Source organism: Spinacia oleracea, chromosome 4, assembly GCF_020520425.1.
Source record: "Spinacia oleracea cultivar Varoflay chromosome 4, BTI_SOV_V1, whole genome shotgun sequence".
NCBI lineage: Eukaryota > Viridiplantae > Streptophyta > Magnoliopsida > Caryophyllales > Amaranthaceae > Spinacia > Spinacia oleracea.
In genome coordinates, this window is record NC_079490.1 from 15,325,229 (window position 1) to 15,348,304 (window position 23,076).

The 23,076-nt window shown below is 32.9% G+C and overlaps 1 protein-coding gene across 1 annotated transcript; it reads left to right on the forward strand.

The window, feature by feature from the left end:
- The first annotated feature begins 6 nt into the window (after positions 1 to 6).
- LOC130471350 (protein FAR1-RELATED SEQUENCE 5-like) lies at positions 7 to 7,085 on the forward strand. The gene is made up of 9 exons (XM_056841410.1): positions 7 to 11; positions 107 to 131; positions 1,889 to 2,243; positions 2,886 to 3,315; positions 3,780 to 4,350; positions 4,755 to 4,951; positions 5,370 to 5,764; positions 6,501 to 6,688; positions 6,780 to 7,085. Exons 1-9 carry the CDS (start codon positions 7 to 9, stop codon positions 7,083 to 7,085), a joined length of 2,472 nt encoding a protein of 823 aa, XP_056697388.1.
- The last annotated feature ends 15,991 nt before the right edge of the window (positions 7,086 to 23,076 follow it).

Here is a 23,076-nt window from a genome sequence, read left to right on the forward strand (position 1 = left end):
CTATTAATGTCGTTAGATAGTTATTAATTGAACTTGTTTGATTGATTTTTGTTTTTAGATTGGAATTATTTTGTGAGTTTTGTTTTGCTACTATTCCTATTGTTAGGTACAATCTTCAGCTGGCTATAATAGTAATTCTAAGTTTTAATCATCAATGTCGATTGAAAAGCTCTATTGCAGAATAGGACAATTTCAAGATTTAACGTTAGGTTTTTTTATTCAGTAATTTTAGATAGAATTGCTGATATACTACTGCTAGATGCCTAGATGTTACCCTTGTTATTAGTCCCTCCGTCCCAAATTAGTTGTTACACTTACCTTTGCACAAAGTTTTAGGTGATAAGTGTTTGTTTGGTTATCAATTGTTATTTTATTGAAAAAGTAGATGTGATAGGAGTTAGTGGGGTATTATTTTAATTGAATGAGAGAGGATGTGGGGACAAAAAAAGTTTTAGTGGGAAGAGAGAGACAATATAATAATTGTGGGGTCATTCCTAATTTAGAAGTGTAACAACTAATCTGGGACGGACGAAAAAGGAAAGTGTAACAACTAATCTGGGACGGAGGGAGTAGTTCTTTTGGTGCGAATGAGCCACGACACGAGAGCGATACAAGCGAAAGGGGGCGGGATTCCAACCTGTTTCCGGCATCACGCACGTACTGGTTGTTGTTACCCTTCTTTGTTGATTGACTTGTTGCAAACATATATTACTCATAGTTACAATTATGGTAAAAATTAAGAGGAAAAATAAGAAAAGTAGAAATAGTTAACACATCATTTTAGTAAAATAATTTGGTTAATAGTGGTATAGTTTGTTTTTTTATTTATTTTTTATTTTTTTGTAATTATAGTGGTGGAAATATTATGCTATTTTGGAAGAACCGCACAAGATAAATAGTATTTTAGTAAGTTTGTGTCTAATTTGCGACAAATCTTTCAAGGAGAACTAATATTGTACGTTATTTACCTAACATTTTGGTTAAATTAGCATATTAAGCATATAAAATACGTCAACATGTAGTAGGACGAATACTGCATATTAAATAAATAAATAAGTATATATGTTCAAGAATAATCAATTATACATTTTCTTAATGAGAATAAATATATCAATTAAAAATTTTATTAGAAACGGTCAAATAATAATTATAGATATCTATGCACGGTATCTAATCTAGTTAATTCTAAGTTCGTGTTCAAGAACTCTGAATAATTGGTATCAAAAAATTCTACCGGTAGTTGAGAACTAAAACGGATACTGATTCCTAATTTTATATCACGAATCTTTCCCTCAAGATTATATGCATTATTTTTAGGATTTTTTTTTGTAAAAAATGACCTTTTAAAGTCAAAAAATTGTAACAAGAGACGATTTATTCGCTACCAATAATAACTTCAGCGCGTTTTCTGTCAGACGGCCTGACGGCCACGCGCCTGTCAGTCCGCTGACTCCCACACGCGCGCGTGGGCTTCACGCTCCACATAAATACGAAATCTCATATTTCTTTCTCTCTCTTCCTCCTTCCTCCTTCCTCCTTCCTCCTTCCTCCTTCCTCCTTCCTTCTTCACAACAGCGACATCCTTTCTCAAACCCTAATCTAATTTCGCGAAATTATTCAGCTTGCTCCGCCGCAATCGCCGCCAACAACTTTCAGATCCGACATGGGCGACGGCGGCTATGAGCAATTTCAACCACCAATACCGATATTTCCGCCACAATCACCGCCGACAACTTTCAGACCAGACATGGCCGACGGCTTTCAACCACCACCACCATTATTTCCGCCACAATTTCAACAACCAACACAGATGTTTCCGCCACAATTTCAACCACCGAGTTTTCAACCTCGCCACCTTCAACATTCTCCTCGATTTCTAACACCGTAGAATTTTCAACCTCGCCACCTTCAACATCCTCGATTTCTACCACCACCGATTTTTCAACCTCGCGACCGTCATCCTCCTCCTCGTTTTCAACCTCCTGCGCGATTTGATAACCCTAACCAAAGCGACCTTCATCCTCCTCCTCGATTTCAACCTCTTGCCCGTTTTGATAACCATTATCAAAGCGATCTTCATCCTCCTTCTCGATTTCAGCCTTCTGCGCAATTTGATAACCCAAATCAAAGGGCTTTTACAACATTGCAGCAAGTAACTACTGAAACAAGTTCTGGAACAAAGGAAAACACATCTGAAACAAGTTCTGCAACAATAGGAGAAACAACATCAGCTTATTTTTCAGGTTTTAAAATTAATTTAATGAATATAGTTAACTAATTGATTACTTGTCGTAACTAATTAGATTGTGCAATTAACTAAGCGGCTAAAAAACTAAACAAATTGGTTAACTAATTGCTTTAAAGAATCACTAACTGGTAAAAATAGTTAACTAATTGGATAATAAACTAAATAATATATAAAAGAACTTTTAATTTAAATAAATCACTGATTTCTTTAAGAACTTAACTAATTAATATCAATACTAAACTAATTTTTTTTAAAGCTACTTTTCAAATTTCATTTTTCACTAAGTTAACCATTACCATCATTTAGGTAACCTTTTCCACCAAATAGTTAACTTTTTGAAGCAACTAGTTAACCTTTTCCACCAAATAGTTAACTTTTATCATCAATTAGTTAACTTTTATCATCAATTAGTTAACTTTTATCATCAATTAGTTAACTTGTACCATCAATTAGTTAAGTTGTTCCCTTAATTAGTTAACTTGTACCATCAATTAGTTAAGTTGTTCCCTTAATTAGTTAACTTTTATCATCAATTAGTTAACTTGTTCTCTCAATTAGTTCAATTGGTTAACTAATTTCCTGAATTATGTAACTAATTAGTTTCTTTTGTTAATTATTACTTTTGTTCATTTTACAGGTTCAAAAGATATTTGGAACGATGTAACAGAGGATGATATTAGAGGACCTTTGACTGGATATACTGGCACTGTAGATGAACTACATGAACTTTATGACAAACATTCAATACTTCTTGGATTTTCAATAAGAAAAAATACATTAAGGAGAGATCAAAAAACGGGAGAGATAAAGGAAAGATACTTTTGTTGTTCAAAGGAAGGAAAGAGAAAGGAAAACACAAAGAACACAAAGAAAGAAGAAGCAGCTGTATCAAGTGAGAGCAAACAGAAAGAGCATTCAAAGAACCCAAGGCAGCAAAACCTTACTAGAACAGGGTGCAACGCATCTATACGATTGAAGTTACAAAAGGATGGAAAGTTTACAGTCTTTCATCATGTTATAGAACACAATCATGCCTTAACAAGAGAGTCACTGCAAAACTTTGAAAGGTACAAAACAAAATACAAGTAATTAGTTAACCATTAAATATATTTAGTTAGGCTTTGACATTAATTACTTAAGCGTTTAAATAATTTTGTTTTAATAATAAACTAGATAAAACAGTTACTTACCTTTTTCCATCAATTACTTAACTTTTTTCATAAATTAGTTAACATTTTCCATGCATTAGTTAACTTTTTAAAACATTTAGTTAACGTTTTGCATCAATTAGTTTACTTTTTACCTCAATTACTTACTTCCTAAAACCATAAATTAACTTTTTCATAAATTAGTTAACTTTTTCAATCAATTAGTTACGTTTTTGCATGAATTAGGTAACTTTTATTTTAATAATATATTAGTTATTTACCTTTTACAACAAATAGTTAACTTTTTGCATATATTAGTTAAATTTTTGCATATATTAGTTAACTTTTTACAACAATTAGTTAACGTTTTGCATCATTTCCAGATCACAAAGAAAAATTGATGAAGAAAAGGGAAAAGTAATTGAAGGACTCACACTATCAGGAATAACACCAGCAGATTCCTATAGATATATGTGTAATGAAGCTGGTGACGCAAGGGTGGTTGGACACACATTAGTTGACCACATGAATTTCACATGTAGATTGAAAATGAAAAGACTAGAAGGAAAAGATACACAAGCAGTTGTGAACATGTTAGTTAAGAGAGGAGAAGAAGATCCAAACTTTTATTTTCGAGTAAAGGTGAACGAGGCAAACCAAGTAATAAGCATGTTTTGGAGGGATGGAATGATGCAAGAAGATTATGACGTATATGGTGATGTCTGTGTCTTTGACACAACTTTCAGAACAAACAAATACAATTTAGTTTGTGCGCCATTTGTAGGTGTCAACAACCATTGGAGTAATGTGATGTTTGGTTGTGCTTTTATTGCTGATGAGAAGACACACACTTTTGTGTGGCTATTGGAAACATTTATGGACTCTATGGGAGGCAAAGCACCTATAACTATCTTTACAGATCAAGATCAAGCAATGGCAAATGCTATTGAACAAGTAAGAGTGTATTAACTATTTGGGTTTTATAGTTAACTAATTGCTAAAAATTGTTAACTATTTGCTACTGGTCTTTAACTAATGAGTTGAAAAGTTTAACTAAATTGATAACCATTCATCAGTTACTTTTTCCATCAATTAGTTATCCTATTACATACATTAGTTAACTTTTTGAATCAATTAGTTAACTTTTGCAATGAATTAGATAAGTTTTTGCATGAACTAGTTAACTTTTGTTTTAATAATATATTAGTTACCTTTTTGCATGAATTAGTTAACTTTTTGCATGAATTAGTTAACTTTTTGCATCATTTTCAGATTCCTAACTAATACAGAATTCTGTTCTGACTTAACTATATAGTTTAAATTCTTAACTAATACATCATTCATCAAAAAAATTGCAGGTATTTCCTAATACAAGACATAGATTATGCTTATGGCACTTACAAAAGAATGTTGTGTCAAGATTTGGAGACTTAAAAGCTGACAATACATTCAAAGACACATTCAAGAAGTACTTATATCGTTGTTACAATGAAGAACAATTTGAAACCACTTGGTTTGACATGATTACTAAGTATAACCTTCAAGATCATGATTGGTTTACAAATCTCTATACAATAAAAGAAAAATGGTGTACAGCTTTGAACAAAGATTTTTTTCTCAGCTGGAATATTGTCTTCACAAAGGTAAATGCTTAAATAAAAGAAGTCCACTAATTTTTTTAATGCTAAACTAATTGCTCAGAATAATTCACTAATTGCTATGAATACTTCACTAATTACTATGAATACTTCACTAATTGCTTTGAATACTTCACAGTGTTTAACTAATTGTTTCATCTACTTAACTAATTCCTTTGTCTGCTTAACTAATTAATCAGAAAGATTAACTAATTAAACAAAATTTTTAACTAAATGTTTCACCTTCTTAACTAGTTCCTTTGTTTGCTTAACTAATTCCTGTACCTGCTTAACTAATTAAATAGAATGTTTAACTAATTCAATCTTGTTACACAGGAGTGAGAGCACTAACAATGCAATTGGATTTAAAGGGAACAAATCAACTTCACTAACAGAATTCTTTCACATTTTTGGAGCAACAATGGATCGTTGGAGATATCAAGAAGATCAAAATGAATATGATTGTGGAAATGCTTTGCCTAAATCTGATTTTCCAATGGTCGGAATGATAAAACATGCGGCAAATGTTTACACACTTACATTGTTTAGAGATTTTGAAAAAGAATTCAAGTATGCAATGGGTTGGATCTCAAATGTCAACTACATCAATGGAAATTTCTTTGGTTACAAAGTGAAACATGAATCTTGGCCTGAACATACTGCCCATTATGTAGCATTTGATCCAACAACAAATTCCATTAAATGCACTTGTAGGAACTTCGAAGAATCAGGTTAATTAATGCTCTTAACTAATTGCATTTTTACATACACTATCAATTAGGGAACTTTTTCTATCAATTAGTGAAATTTTTCTATGAATTAGTTAGCTTTTTCCATAATTAGTTATACTATTAAGTTACCTAGTTTTCTATTCACTTCAGTTAGTTTGTTGTACAATTAGTTAACTTTATTCATCAATTAGTTTACTTGTACCATCTATTAATTAATTTTTTCATCAATTAGTTAACTTTTTCTAACAATTAGTGAACTTTTACTATCAATTAGTTAGCCTTTTCCATGAATTAGTTATACTATTAACGTACCTAGTTTTGTATTCACTTCAGTTAGTTTGTTGTACAATTAGTTAAATTTATTCATCAATTAGTTTACTTGTACCATCTACTAATTAATTTTTTCATCATTTAGTTAACTTTTTCTATCAATTAGTGAACTTTTTCTATCAATTAGTTAGCCTTTTCCATGAATTAGTTATACTATTAAGGTACCTAGTTTTGTATTCACTTCAGTTAGTTTGTTGTACAATTAGTTAACTTTATTCATCAATTAGTTTACTTGTACCATCTACTAATTAATTTTTTCATCACTTAGTTAACTTTTTCTATCAATTAATGAACTTTTTCTATCAATTAATTAACTTTTTTCATAAATTAGTTAATATTTTGATGTCACAATATGCTGGATGGCTATGTTTCCATGCAATACGAGTTCTACATATACATTCTATAGTCAACATTCCAGAGCAATACATTTCAAAAAGGTGGACAAATTTTGCAAAAAGTGAAGTATGGAAGAGAATGGAACATAGAGAAGATAATGGAACAGAAAAGAGAAAAATTACTCCATGGCGTTATGAGATGGCAAGAAATTTGTACAACTTGGTTATTGAATGTCAAGGGAGTGATTCAGCTAAAAAGGTTTTTAATAACTATTATTTAACTAATACATAACAATAAATACTAAATACTTCAAGAGTCTAACTAGTTTGCTTTAAATCTTAACTAATAGGTGCTTAAAGAGGCTTATGCTCATGCTAACGAAAGCATAAATAAGGTTCTAGAAAAAGAAAAAGCAGCAGAAAAGGAGGCAACACAAAAGGCACAAGACGATGTTGAAGCACAACAAACCACAATCAACATAGCACCGTCTACATCATCATCATCATCAAATGCACCACAAATAATAGTTGAAAATCCACCACTAGTGAAGACAAAAGGAAGAAGTAAAAGAAAAAAAGGATACTTTGAGATAAGGACATCGTCAACAGCACCTACAGAATTTGGAACTTTTACACCAAAAGAACAACTTTTTTAGTGACATTGGATTGAATTTAGTGTTTATCAAATTAGTTAACTTGTTCCCTCAATTAGTTAACTTGTTCCCTCAATTAGTTAACTTGTTCCCTCAATTATTTAATATTGTTAACCTTACAATGCATTAGTTAACCTTTTCCATCAATTAGTTAACTTTTTTCAGCAATTAGTTAACTTTTTCCATCAATTAGTTAACTTTTTCCATCAATTAGTTAACTTTTTCCATCAATTAGTTACCTTTCTATAAAAATTATTTAACTTGTTCCCTCAATTAGTTAACTTTTTTCAGCAATTAGTTAACTTGTTCCCTCAATTAGTTAACTAATTGATTTCATTTTCAAAAGTCAAGTTACTGTATTTATTGTTGACGTCACAATATTGTTAGGTTACGATACATATGACAATTCATAAATCATGCGGAAAAACCATAAAGCCAGGAAAGCATATTATTTACACATAATCATTTAGCATAGAATAGATGCATACATGTTGTAGCGTGCCTTCCCTAGCTGCGCCCGAACCGAACAAGAACAAGTCTTTAGGACTCCAAATGTCGTCCCTCCGTAGATAGTCCACAGTACGTCCGGGTCCGCCTCAAGTTAGACCAACTAGGATCGCCCTTACGGTGCTTAGGAATTTTCGGCTATGTGTTTGCAAGTGTATGGCTGATTTTTCTTTCAAAAACTTACCCTTTGAATACTTCAATTGTCCCATAAATTGTGACCCTAGGCACTTATTTATAGGAGTATGGAAAAGGAATTGTAATCCTACTAGGATGTGGATTTGCTAATTAGAACTTTATTAGGACTCTAAATAACAAAGCAAATCTAATAGGATTAGGATTTTAATCTTTGCACAAATCCTAATAGGATTAGGATTTCCCGCACACGCATCGTACAAGCCGTGCACCCGCGCAGGCCTTGTGGCCCACGACAGGCGCACATCCCATGTGCGGTGCTGCGCGCGCGCGCGCCCTTGGCTGGGCCTGGCCTTGCGCTGGGCCTGGTCGAGGCGTGCGTTGCTGCGTGCGGCTCGCTGGGCGATGGCTTGGCTTCGTGCTGGGCCTTCGTCTAGCGGGCCTCGTCCGATGCTAATTCGTACGATACGCTTCCGATTAAATTCCCGTTTCCGGAATTCATTTCCGATACGAACAATATTTAATATTTCCGATTCCGGAATTAATTTCCGTTTCGAACAAATATTTAATATTTCCGTTTCCGGAATGATTTACCGATTCCGATAATATTTCCGATTCTGACAATATTTCCGTTTCCGGCAATATTTCCGGTTCCGGGAATATTTCCATTTCCGATAATATTTTCCGATACGTACCATGTTTCCGTTTCCGGCAACATCTATGACTTGGATAATATTTATATTTCCGATACGATCCATATTTCCGTTTCCGGAGTATTCATTTCTTGCTTGTGACGATCTCAGCTCCCATTGAAACCAAGATCCGTCGATTCCGAATATCCATAGATAGAGTATTTAATGCCATTAAATACTTGATCCGTTTACGTACTATTTGTGTGACCCTACGGGTTCAGTCAAGAGTAAGTTGTGGATTAATATCATTAATTCCACTTGAACTGAAGCAGCCTCTAGCTAGGCATTCAGCTCACTTGATCTCACTGAATTATTAACTTGTTAATTAATACTGAACCGCATTTATTAGACTTAACATAGAATGCATACTTGGACCAAGGGCATTATTTCCTTCAGTCTCCCACTTGTCCTTAGGGACAAGTGTGCATTTCCTAATTCCTTTGTCGCTCGATGCTTGCTCTTGAACATAAGGTAAGAGTTGTCATCCTTATTATGTCCAGAGGTGTTTCTCGGTTTCAGAGCTTAACTGATCAAATAAACAGATAATCATAACCTATGATTCATCCGAGCACGACCATATCATGCATTTCACAGTTTCTAGCTCTCCGAGTGGCCTTGTACAACTTTTAAGCATCTCATCCCGATTTATGGGAGGACAATCCCAATCTTGCGATCTTGAGATTAGACTTCGTTTGATAGGTGATTACCTTAGCGTTGCCTTTATAGTCTCCTTTTACGGTGCGACGGTTGGTCAACGTCAAAGCAACCAGTTCTCAAACAAGTAATCTCAAATCACTCAGGTATTGAGGATTTAGTGTCTAATAATTTTAATGAAATTTACTTATGACAGATTTTCATCTCTTACAGTAAAGTTTCATAGGTCTGTCCGATACTAGTCTTCCCAAAGTAAGTATCTATGCAAATGATTATGACATTGCCATGTCCACATAGTTCAAGAAACAGAACTACTAGTCATTTTGCATTCTAGTCGTCTAACGTTTTCTATGCGTCCATCTTTATAGAAAACTCCGACCAGGGACCTTTTTCAACTTTTGACATTCAAGTTCACTCGATAGACATTTCTTAGTCACAGGACTGGTCCTGACAGTCTATCTTGAATATATTGTCAAATTGAAGGGACTCATCATTTAATACTAAACCAAGATTAAATGGAATATGAAAATGCATTTCATATATGATAAATGTTCAACCCCAATGTTTTACAACCATGGGCCTCAAACCCATTTTTAAAACAGTTCATGGAATTCAAAGCTATGCTTGATTTCCAGTGCTACAACGTGAGTGTTGCTTCTCACTTGTTGCATAGGTTTAGTTATCATGCTTTGCCAATCTTAATATTCTTTTCATCGAATGTTCTTCGAGATAGATGATAAGATCTTTTGAGTATGTTTATTTTGTGATCTAGTCTTTTCTTGCTTTAAGAGTGGTTCTACGCATTTTTCAATGAAGAACCATCAAGCCAGCAGACATGTGATCTACCCAAGTTCAGTGAAGAACTCTTTAACATAAACAACCCTGTTTTATTGCTTTTTAGGCAACAAGTACTTTTACTTCAACTTTATAGGTTGCTAGTGATGCTTTGTTTGGAATTACTTATCCAAGCAGTTCACAGATATGTGGAATACTTTCCAGTTGTATCTTAGAACATAGAAATAATATTTTAATTTCCCACGCAACAACTCATGGTCTCCAATCCATGTTGCCATTTCAAAACACCATGCTCTATAGCTCGTCCTTATCAATGGTTAACTCCAAAGGGTCTTGCTTGATCCTTTGCCAGTGTTTATGCGTGTAGCATCAATATTTAGCATATCTATATTTCCTTGAATCAAGAACTATTCCTATGTACCTTTTCAAGTACCATAAGTATTCTTGATCTCAACCTAGTTGATCTTCACTTAGATCAATAGAGACTGGTATATGTTCGTCGGGCCTAAAGCCATACAATACGTTTTTGGCGATCCTCATATTATATCATACATGATAAATTCTTTTGCAGAATAATTCTCAATTGAATCCTATTCATGTAACTTTAGCTCATTCAATTTCAGTAGATACTGAATCCAGCTAAATTCTTTGACATATAATATAGGTTAAGAATCTCACTTAGATCCTTTGATGTTTTAACTTAGTAAATGCTTATACATAGTTCAAACATTCTTTACTTAGATTTATTCATATGGGTCGAATATCTCCAATGGAGTCTTTCGTGTTTGATTTAGTAAATGCCATTACTTAATCCAAAACAATATCATAAGATCTTTGTAAATAAATCTTAATACCCAGTATGTACTAAGTTTCGCCATGGTCCATCATTGATGAATAATTTCAAATCTAAGTCATTAGCATTTGAATGTTATTTCACAATAGAGAGATATATGTGATACACATAGGACCAATTAAGTTTTACGTACTCCCACTAAACTTCTTATATATCTATAAGAATCATGTACATTTTATGAAACTAAAATGCTTATTAGCTTCACTAAAATACAGTTCCAATTCCCAATTGCTTGCTTAAATATGTACTTAGATTTCATAAGTTAGCATTCCTTTTCAAGCATTTATTTGGATCCACAAATCCTATGACATGCCATGTACATAGTTTTCTTCCAACATTTGATTGAGGAATACGTTTTGTCATCCAATTGCCATATGTACCAATATGCAATTATTGCTTGAATTATAGACTTAAGCATTACGATTAAGCATGAGGTTTCAACACAATCCACGCCGTGAATTTGCTTGTAACCTTTAGCAACTAATTTAACTTTGTGTGTGAACACAATTCCATGTTTGATATTTTTTATCCTTAAAACCAATTTGCAACCAATAGGTGTTAACTTATTCTTGCAAATCAACAAAATTCAATTTTGTCATCAAAAACATTGAGTATGTTTTATGGCCTCTAACCATTTAAAACATTGAGTCTATATATGGCCTCTAACCATTTTAGGGAATCTGGGGTTTCGTCATAGCTTTCTTACAAGTCACAAACTCATTAATCTACATGATAATAGTTTGACTGCAAGTTGTAGGTTTCTTCACTATCTAATAGAAGAATCGCATAGCTTCAGTGACCTGAACTCCATGATTCTTCACTATTTAATAGAAGAATCTCATAGTTTCAGTGACTTGAACTCTATGCCTACTTGGGTATAGAACATCAAACAATAGAATATCAATAGCCACTTGAAAGTCCTTTGAATATTCTGTTCTCCTTGAAGCACTTGTAAAGTCTTCTAAGAGATGTCTATTCTTTAAAGCCACTTCTAAAGTCCTTAAAGAATAAGTTCGGATTTTCTGAAGCACTTCGAAAAGCCTCCGGAATGTCCGTTTATGTTTGTTGTTCGCCTCGAAAAAATTTCGAGGTCTATTTTCTCCCACTTGTCATTTTGGAAACGAATCTCCAAAAGGACATTATTTCGAGCAACAAACATTATGTTCTCAAAAATTCGTGGTAGAAACAATACCCTTGTGTCTCATTTGAATAAATCACAATGAAACATACATCTATACTTGGGCCTTAGTTTGTCGAATGACAAACACTAAGCTCCCACTGAGTTTTGCAACTCTCTAGATATATTTTATGAAAAATTATTCTGAAATTATTTTTCAATAGCTTTGACGAATTTGGTTAAGTTTGGTGGTAGTTGAGCATTTTGTTTTAGAAATTATAGGAAAAGTCTTTATGATTCATCATTAATCGAATCAAGTACAGATTGACTTCGATTATTCCAACTAAGATATGCCATATCTTATGGACCTAGATTGTGAAATTACAACACACAATCATTGATGATCATATTTGGTCTCAAGTAATCATCAACATGATCTAACCTAGATCTTTATGATTTCTTGCCAAGTGGATTTTATACTTCTGAATCTTTGAAGTAGCCAAACAGATTCAACTTATATCACATTTGAGTAAATAAACCTATATTCACTCAAATCCATGTGAAATAATAAAGTCATAAAATCTTTCTTTAGCTTTGAACTCTATTGTCTAGGCGTTCTAACAATAGTTCATATCTTTTGTTACTTTCAACAAGTAAGACTAGTCGTCTTAAATTGATCTAGAAATCAATGAACTTTCAAAAGTCCATCAAAATAGAGCTTTTGAAGTTTAACTTGTTGATATGGTCTAAGCAACAATGCCAAAGATTAGTGGAACTCAAATCAAGGGGTTGATTTGAACCTAGTAAAGTTCTTTAAAGAGTTGTTTGTTTTAATCAAGCATATTGACTCAACCTGTAATTGACCATTTCATTCAAATAAACAAACAAACATTGTTTTTGTTTTTCTTGAATGTGAGTCTTTCTGCGTTTGAAAACAGAAATTTAGGTATGTTGATTATGGAACAAAATAGCCATTAAGTTCCAGCCTTTGAAAGGACTTAAAACAAACTAGATGACCCTACAACTAATGTAGCATTGCCATGCTTCATTTCCCACTTGTAGGTCATTAGTGTATGCTAGCTTCCATTGTTTGAGTTATTACCGAAGTAAGAACCTCAAGCGGTATATGATCCCAAGGAAGTTTGATTGCTAGGTCACTTCTCTTTAAACATAAACTTATAGGTAGAAACGGAATCGTAAATTCCTTTCATTTGTTCCTCGTTTTCCTACTTCTTATACCATTTCTTATAGTCTTAAGAATTGATTTCTTTAGTGTTGACTTTTATACTTTGTTTGACATGTCCAATGTCACTCCAACAAGGTTCTTAACCATTTTAATATATGTTGAATATTTTGTTTCAACTAGATGATCTTACCAGAAGCTTCTAAAGTTCTCTAAGCATCGATCTATTCGAATGTCTAGGGACTAGACTCATTCGAGAATTAAATGGACAAAGAAGTTAGGTTGTTAACCATTGGTAAAGCTGAGCGTTTAAGCTCAATGCTTTATGATCTCAAAACTACAGTGTATTTTGAATTCATAAGCACCAATTGGTTTGCCATTCGATTTTGATACTCGAAAACAACCATAAAAGTCGCTATAAGAAACGTACATTTTAAATTGCTCATTTTCTCTCATTTCCGTGAATCGTTCTTGGATTCATTACCAATCAAGGAAATTTACTGTTACCTTTCTAAAAGGGTTTACTGCAGTGCAAGATATTTAATTATAAACAATAAATAAAACATTCATTGAAGCATGCAAAGTCTAAACATTTATCATGAATAATAACTTGAAAATTAAAGCAATCATGCAATTTAAACAAGTTATTAGCATTTTATTCGAATTTATTGTTCCGGCAGGTGTGAATAAAATGATTCCAAGACCCTAAAACCATTGAATAATTAAGCACAGTTTGTCAACTCAATCCTAAAACATTTTAGGTAAGCAAAAACCTTTTGCTAATAGTCTAGAAACTATTCTTGGTTGATAGGTACGTCTAAGAACTTATTAGGTAAACCTATTGATTTTGCCACGACATAAAAGGACTCCTTACTTATATCGTTGAGTTTCACCAAAACTAACATGTACTCACAATTATTTGTGTACCTTGCCCCTTTAGGACCAATAAGTAACACCTCGCTGAGCGAAAACTATTACTAGATTGATGTAAAGGATATCCAAGCAAGTGTATATTTTGGCATGCCACCTTTTAACTCAATTTTTAAGTTTGGAACTTAAGGCTCTTACTATGTTGGTTAGATTTTAAGTGAACTAAAATCCTTAATCATGCAACATAATCAAGCTTTGATCTCATGCATTTTAAGACATATTTAAAAGCAATAAATAACTTAAAACATGCATAAGATAAATGTGATCTAGTATGGCCCGACTTCATCTTGAAACTTCAACTTCAAAGTCCGTCTTGAAAATCTCCGTGGGAGGCACCATTTTCTTCAAATAGGATAAGCTATAATTAAAACTAATTACAACTATTTGATGGTACGCAGACCATATTTGAATTGAAAAACAACTTTGGTACTTTAGACCAATTACATTCAAATTAATGGTACGTAGACCATATTTTCTATCCTATTTGGGCCATACTAGTCACTTCATAACCTGCAAAACAGTACATATACAATATATACCATCCACCCATTCATTAACATGAATGGCCCACATAGCTGGTTAGTAAAACACATTATGCATCACATAAACATTTGCAGCAATTAATCAAGGGCACCAATAATCTACAAATTATTCAGTCCTTATTAATTCTAATCAAGTTGTTTTAACCTTAAGGATTTGTAGACCTAATCAAGAGTTTATGACTAAAAAGGGCTCCCACTTAAACCAATAAATTCATATGCTTTACTAATTTTAAACATAAAAATGTATTTCTAGTCTAACCGGAAACATACAAATTTAATTAAAATTTAAAGCTCATATAAATTTATAATTGAATCCACAAATTTAATTTAATTTAATTTCAGTCGTATTTAAATTAATTCATGATTTTAATTTTAGTAAAATAATTAGAATAAATAAAATTTATTATAATTACAATATTCAAAATTAAAATCCAAGAAAATAATTTAAATTATTAATTTTAAAATTAATTAAAATTACGTAAACTGAAAATTTCATATTAAAATTTCAAAACGATCTAATCGCTACGCAACAACCCCACGCAACGCACGCCCATGGGCCACACGCACACAGCCATCTCTGGCCATGTGCGCGCAGCCCATGCGCTCCGTCGCATCGCTGCTGCTCCCCATCGCAAGGCGCGCGCCAGCGCTCGTCGCAACAAGCACGCTGCTCACCATCGCTGGGCGCAGCGCTCGTCGCACGTCGCAACAAGCACGCTGCTCGCCATCGCTGGGCGCAGCGCTTGTCGCACGTCGCAACAAGCACGCTGCACGCCATCGCTGGGCGCAGCACTCGTCGCACGTCGCAACAAGCACGCTGCACGCCATCGCTGGGCGCAGCACTCGTCGCACGTCGCAACAAGCACGCTGCACGCCATCGCTGGGCGTAGCTCTCGTCGCACGCACACTTGCGCTCGCTGCGCGCGAGGCTCCGCACGCTTGCGCGAGGCAGTGCGCGTTGTGGCGCAGCTCGCTTGCTGCCCACACGCGACTGCTCTTGCCTTGCTCTCGCCCTTGCCCATGCGTCCATTGCTCACAGCCCACGACAAAAGGCAGGGCTGCTGCCTTGTGCTCGTGCACCATGCCCTTGCTCGCTGCATTCGTACCGAATGGGCGACGAGCTCCCTTGCTCGTCGTCGCATGCCCGCATTATACAACACCCCTTAAGGGTAACACGTAGCGTCCATTGCTTTGTGCGTGCAAGTTATATGAGCGAATCGCATAAAAATTAAAAATTTATATTCAAAATTAATGACAAATTAATAAATAATATTAATTTCATAATTTTAGGGCGAAAAATCAAAAATTTATTATTTAATTGATTTCCGATTAACATGGATTCAAGTCTAGGTCATAAAAATTTTAAATTTAACATAAATTTACAATTTTTATGGTGGGTTTTAATCATAGGTATCTAATTAAATTATAACTAATTATGAAAATCAAATTAATTCTAAATTATTCCAATTTTCAACAAACTAATCATAATTACAAATTAGATTGCATAATTAACAAGGCTGGGCATTCAAACTTGTTAAACATATACAGTAGGTCAATCAAAAATTCAAGATTTATCAACAAGAATCGCAAATATTTAATTTAACATCTTAAATTTACGAAATTTTGCATTCGAAAAACTAAAACCTCCGAAAAGTCATAGTTAGGCTTCGAATTTGAGAATTCTGGGTTCGGCCGAAAAATATTAATTTTGTCAAAGTTTTAGAATGCCTTTTACATGCGAAATTGACACAAAAATCACTCGATTTGGATGAGTAACGAAGAAACTGCCGAAAAACTTCGTACGTATAATTAAATAAACGCAATTTGCAATTAATTAACAATTACGAAAATTAATCACCCCTTTTAATTCTTGCAAATTTGTAATATTTAACCATGTTCATGCAATTTAGATTATGAAAATAATAAGAGGCTCGTGATACCACTGTTAGGTTATGATACATATGACAATTCATAAATCATGCGGAAAAACCATAAAACCAGGAAAGCATATTATTTACACATAATCATTTAGCATAGAATAGATGCATACATGTTGTAGCGTGCCTTCCCTAGCTGCGCCCAAACCGAACAAGAACAAGTGTTTAGGACTCCAAATGTCGTCCCTCCGTAGATAGTCCACAGTACGTCCGGGTCCGCCTCAAGTTAGACCAACTAGAATCGCCCTTAAGGTGCTTAGGAATTTTCGGCTATGTGTTTGCAAGTGTATGGCTGATTTTTCATTCAAAAACTTACCCTTTGAATACTTCAATCGTCCCCATAAATTGTGACCCTAGGCACTTATTTATAGGAGTATGGAAAAGGAATTGTAATCCTACTAGGATGTGGATTTGCTAATTAGAACTTTATTAGTACTCTAAATAACAAAGCAAATCTAATAGGATTAGGATTTTAATCTTTGCACAAATCCTAATAGGATTAGGATTTCCCGCACACGCATCGTACAAGCCGTGCACCCGCGCAGGCCTTGCGGCCCACGACAGGCGCACAGCCCATGTGCAGTGCTGCGCGCGCGCGCGCGCGCCCTTGGCTGGGCCTGGCCTTGCGCTGGGCCTGGTCGAGGCGTGCGTTGCTGCGTGCGGCTCGCTGGGCGATGGCCTGGCTTCGTGCTGCGCCTTCGTCTAGCGGGCCTCGTCCGATGCTAATTCGTACGATACGCTTCCGATTAAATTCCCGATTCCGGAATTCATTTCCGATACGAACAATATTTAATATTTCCGATTCCGGAATTAATTTCCGTTTCGAACAAATATTTAATATTTCCGTTTCCGGAATTATTTTCCGATTCCGATAATATTTCCGATTCTGACAATATTTCCGTTTCCGGCAATATTTCCGATTCCGGGAATATTTCCATTTCCGATAATATTTTCCGATACGTACCATGTTTCCGTTTCCGGCAACATCTACGACATCGATAATATTTATATTTCCGATACGATCCATATTTCCGTTTGGCAATATCATCGTTTCCGGAGTATTCATTTCTTGCTTGTGACGATCTCAGCTCCCACTGAAACCAAGATCCGTCGATTCCGAATATCCATAGATAGAGTATTTAATGCCATTAAATACTTGATCCGTTTACGTACTATTTGTGTGACCATACAGGTTCAGTCAAGAGTAAACTGTGGATTAATATCATTAATTCCACTTGAACTGAAGCGGCCTCTAGCTAGGCATTCAGCTCACTTGATCTCACTGAATTATTAACTTGTTAATTAATACTGAACCGCATTTATTAGACTTAACATAGAATGCATACTTGGACCAAGGGCATTATTTCCTTCAAATATGCAGGATGACTATGTTTAACTAATATTGTTAACCTAAAAGTAGTTAACTTTTTGCATCAATTAGTTGAACTTACCACTCTTTAGTTAACCTTTACCATCAATTAGTTAACCTTTTCCACCAAATAGTTAACTTTTTGCAGCAATTAGTTAACTATTTTCATTAATAACGTTTAACTAATTGAATTTGATATTTCACTAATTGAATTTAATGCTTAACTAATATATTGAATTAGATTGACTGACTTATGAAATATACCAAGTAAATAATTCAAAATAAGCTCCCTCAATTAGTTAACGTTTTCCCTCAAATAGGTACCTTTTCGTAAAAATAAGTTAACTTTTATCATCAAATAGTTACCTTTTTCTAAAAATTAGTTAACTTTTATCATCAATAAGTTAACTTGTACCATATATTAATTAACTTGTTCCCTCAATTAGTTAACTTTTTCATCAATTAGTTAATTTGTACCATCAATTAGTTAACTTGTTCCCTCAATTAGTTTATAGTATTATTAGTTAATTTTTGCTATCAATTAGTTAACTTTTTCTATCAATTAGTGAACTTTTTCTATGAATTAGTTAGCATTTTCCATGAATTAGTTATTCTATTAAGGTACCTAGTTTTGTATTCACTTCAGTTAGTTTGTTGTACGATTAGTTAACTTTTTCTATCAATTAGTGAACTTTTTCTATCAATTAGTTAGCCTTTTCCATGAATTAGTTATTCTATTAAGGTACCTAGTTTTGTATTCACTTCAGTTAGTTTGTTGTACAATTAGTTAACTTTTTTCATCAATTAGTTAATTTGTACCATCAATTAGTTAACTTGTTCCCTCAATTAGTTAACAAATTGATTTTATTTTCAAAAGTTAAGTTACTATAATTATTGTTGATGTCACAATATGCAGGATGACTATGTTTAACTAATATTGTTAACCTAAAAGTAGTTAACCTTTACAATCTATAAGTTAACATTTTCCATCAATTAGTTAACTTTTTGCAGCAATTAGTTAACTAATTGAATCAATTAGTTAAGTTTTTCCATCAATTACCTACATTATAAAGTAACTAGTTTTGTATTCATTTCAATTAGTTTATAGTATTATTAGTTAATTTTTGCTATCAATTAATTAACTTTTTCTATCAATTAGTGAACTTTTTCTATGAATTAGTTAGCCTTTTCCATGAATTAGTTATTCTATTAAGGTACCTAGTTTTGTATTCACTTCAGTTAGTTTATTGTACGATTAGTTAACTTTTTCTATCAATTAGTGAACTTTTTCTATCAATTAGTTAGCCTTTTCCATGAATTAGTTATTCTATTAAGGTACCTAGTTTTGTATTCACTTCAGTTAGTTTGTTGTACAATTAGTTAACTTTTTTCATCAATTAGTTAACTTGTACATCAATTAGTTAACTTGTTCCCTTAATAAGTTAACAAATTGATTTTATTTTCAAAAGTTAAGTTACTATAATTATTCTTGATGTCACAATATGCAGGATGATTATGTTTAACTAATATTGTTAACCTAAAAGTAGTTAACTTTTTGCATAAATTATTTAACCTTTACAATCTATAAGTTAACCTTTTCCATCAATTAGTTAACTTTTTGCATCAATTAGTTAACTAATTGAATTTGATATTTAACTAATTGAATTTAATGCTTAACTAATATATTGAATTAGCTTGACTGACTTATGAAATATATCAAGTAAATAATTCAAAATAAGCTCCTACTAAATATATATATATACCAAAAGAGCTACTTGCCCAAAATATTCAAAGATTAAATTTCTGTTTTAAAGAACCTATTCTCAAAATATATCAACCAAACAGAGCAGTTAATAAAAATATTCACATATTAAATTGTTTACTAAATAACAACTAAAAACAACCTGATAGATAAGTTTACTGATTAACTGGAAGGTGGCTTATGATGAACAACTTTTGGTCTCTTTTGCTTCGGTGCAACAGTAGCTTTGTTTTGATCCATATCAGAGAATGGCACTGCTTCTACTGTTGGCACTGCTTCAGCTGCTACCACTGGTTCGTTGTTCTTGGCAATTCGCTTTGATGACTTGTATGTTCTCAAAGGAGCATTGTCATTTTCTTCTGGCTTCTCTTGGGCTGCTGCTTTTCTTTTCGCAATTTTTTCTAACCTTTTCCTTGTAGTTTCAGCCTTTTTTAATTCAGCCTGCTGTTTCAACTTTACAGCCTCTTCTTCTTCTAGCTTCTTCTTTGCTTCTGCTTCTTTTCTCTGTATTTCTTCTTCTTCTTTCTTTTTCTTTCGGCGATCACGAACAGCATAGGAAATACCAACTTTAATCATGTTGAATGATTCCATTTCCTCCAGCACATCAGCCCGAATTTCATTCATATCAGAAAGGACTAAGGTTGAACAAATCTTAGCCCATAACATTGTCCTTGTACCGCGCTGAAATAAAAACATAATATATAAGATAATGTATGTGTACTAAATACTGATTGTATGAAACAAAAAATAGGTTTATTAATAGATTAAAAAAGTTAACTAGTTGCTGTAAAAAGTTCACTAATAAATTTAAAAGTTAACTAATTGCTGTTAAAAGTTAACTAATTGCTATAAAAAGTTAACTAATTGCAGTAAAAAGTTAACTAATTGTTGTAAAAAGTTAACTAATTGCGGTAAAAAGTTAACTAATTGTTGTAAAAAGTTAACTAATTGCTGTAAAAAGTTAACTAATTGCTATAAAAAGTTAACTAATTTCTGTAAAAAGTTAACTTATTGCAGTAAAAAGTTAACTAATTGCTGTTAAAAGTTAACTAATTGCTATAAAAAGTTAACTAATTGCAGTAAAAAGTTAACTAATTGTTGTAAAAAGTTAACTAATTGCTGTAAAAAGTTAACTAATTGCTGTAAAAAGTTAACTAATTGTAGTAAAAAGTTAACTAATTGCAGTAAAAAGTTACCTAAATTGATTAACTACTTCATAGAAAAAGTTGTTAAAAAGTTAAAACAATAACTAATTGATGAAAAAGATAACTAATTGATGGGACAAGTTAACTAATAGATGGCAAAAAGTTAACTAATTATTGTTAAAAGCTTAATGGATGCAAAAGGTAAACTAATTAATTTAAAAAGTAACTAACGGAAAAAAGGTTAACTATTTGAAGTAATAAGTTAACTAATTGCAGAAAAAAGTTACCTAATTCATGAAATACTTAATTTGAAACTATTGAAACTAGAAAAGATAAACTAATTGCTTGAAAATCTTAACTAAAGTAGACTTACATAGGAAAGGTCCATGGGAATATTTTTTCCATTAAAGTACTGCATTGCTGTCATCAAAAAAATTCCGCAATCTACATGATCAGGGTTATCTGATCTCCCAGCAAAGTCCAGAATTGACATTTCCAAAGTTAAGCAATCAGCAGCAGCCGCATGGCCAATCTCTAGCAGAAACTGTGCAAATCCTTCAATAAGCAATGACACCATTGCCATATAATCATCATGAATCTTCTTACTCCAAATTATGTTGTCAACATAGACAAGACTTCTCTGATTTATGTTGACAATCAACAGAGAGAGGTGTTCTTGGTAAATAATGGGAAAGAAAAACTGCAAATGAATCAAGGAAAAAAAGTAAGAAAAATCAAACTAAAATATATAAAAACTTAACTATTTAATATCACAAATTAACTATTACATATAAAGGCATAACTACCAAAATACCAACTTACCATTCCCACATTTTTCAGATCGAATATGTGGTCATTGATTTGCACCCAATATTTCCAACTATTGATAAGTTCTTCAATAATTCGATTTAGAGATTCAGCTGACTTCGTCTTAAGAGCACCTTCAAGCTTCCTCTGGCATAAGCAAAAAACCAAATTTAATTAGAAAACAGTATAAACAAATTAACTGAACTGAATACAAAACTAGGTACTTTAATGTGTAACTAATTGATGGAAAAGGATAACTAATTCATGGAGAAAGTTAACTAGTTGATAGAAATAGTTAACTATTTGATTGCAAATGTTAACTAATTGATAGCAAAACTTAACTGATTGATAGAAAAAGTTAACTAATTGTACAACAAACTAACTGAAGTAAATACGAAACTAGGTACCTTAATAGTATAACTAATTCATGGAAAAGGCTAACTAATTGATTGAAAAAGTTCACTAATTGATAGAAAAAGTTCACTACTTGAAAGAAAAGGTTAACTAATTGATAGAAAAAGTTCACTAATTGATAGAAAAGGTTAACTAAATGTACAACAAACTACCTGAAATGAATACAAACCTAGGTACCTTAATAGAATAACTAATTCATGGGAAACTAATTGATAGAAAAAGTTCACTAATTGATAGAAAAAGTTAACTAATTGATAGCAACTAATAATACCACAAACTAATTGAAATGAATACAAAACTAGTTACTTTACAGTGTAGGTAATTGATGGAAAAACTTAACTAATTGTTTGAAAAGGTTAACTAATTGTCAGAACAAGTTAACTAAATGATTTAAAAAGTTAAAAAGTTAACTACTTGATGGAAAATGTTAACTAATTGATGTAAAAAAATAATAATTGTGGTAAAAAGATAAGTAACTCATTATTTAAACGATGCAACATAAAAAAGTAAAGGACATTAATAAAAAAAATTACGTAAAATAGAAACTAACCGTGTGCTCAACACCAAAATAGAAATTGTTTTGTTCTTTATTCAACATGAACTGATTTTTGTTCAAGAGAATAGACCAAATCTCAACAATGTTGGATAAGATATATTCCTCAGGAACCAAACATTGCATTTCCTCCCTATTTATTTTGTGGAGCATCCCAAAAATAAAAAAAATCAGCCCTGTTACACAAAAATTAAAACAAATAAATAAGGAAAATATTGAATTATGTAAAAATCTCAACTAATGACATATATAGTTAACTAATTCATCTCACAAGATAACTAATTGTTAACTTACCGTTGATCAAGTGCCTCATCATCCAAGAAACAGAAGTCAATTACTTCTTTTTCCAGTCTCCTCAGACGACCAAGGGTCTTCGGAAATCTCTCCATTAACTCAGATAAGCAGAAGACTTCTTCTGTAGCAGAACTAATGGGAAGACTGCTATAGAAACTCCTAGCTTCTCGTTCAGGTTCAGCAACTTGGGGAGCAACATTTCCAGAACCTTCAACATTTTTCTCAATTGGCCCCTTATCACCAGGTCCATTATCACCAGGACCCTTGTCAGCAGCACCAACATTCTCCTGAATTGGCCCCTTGTCAGC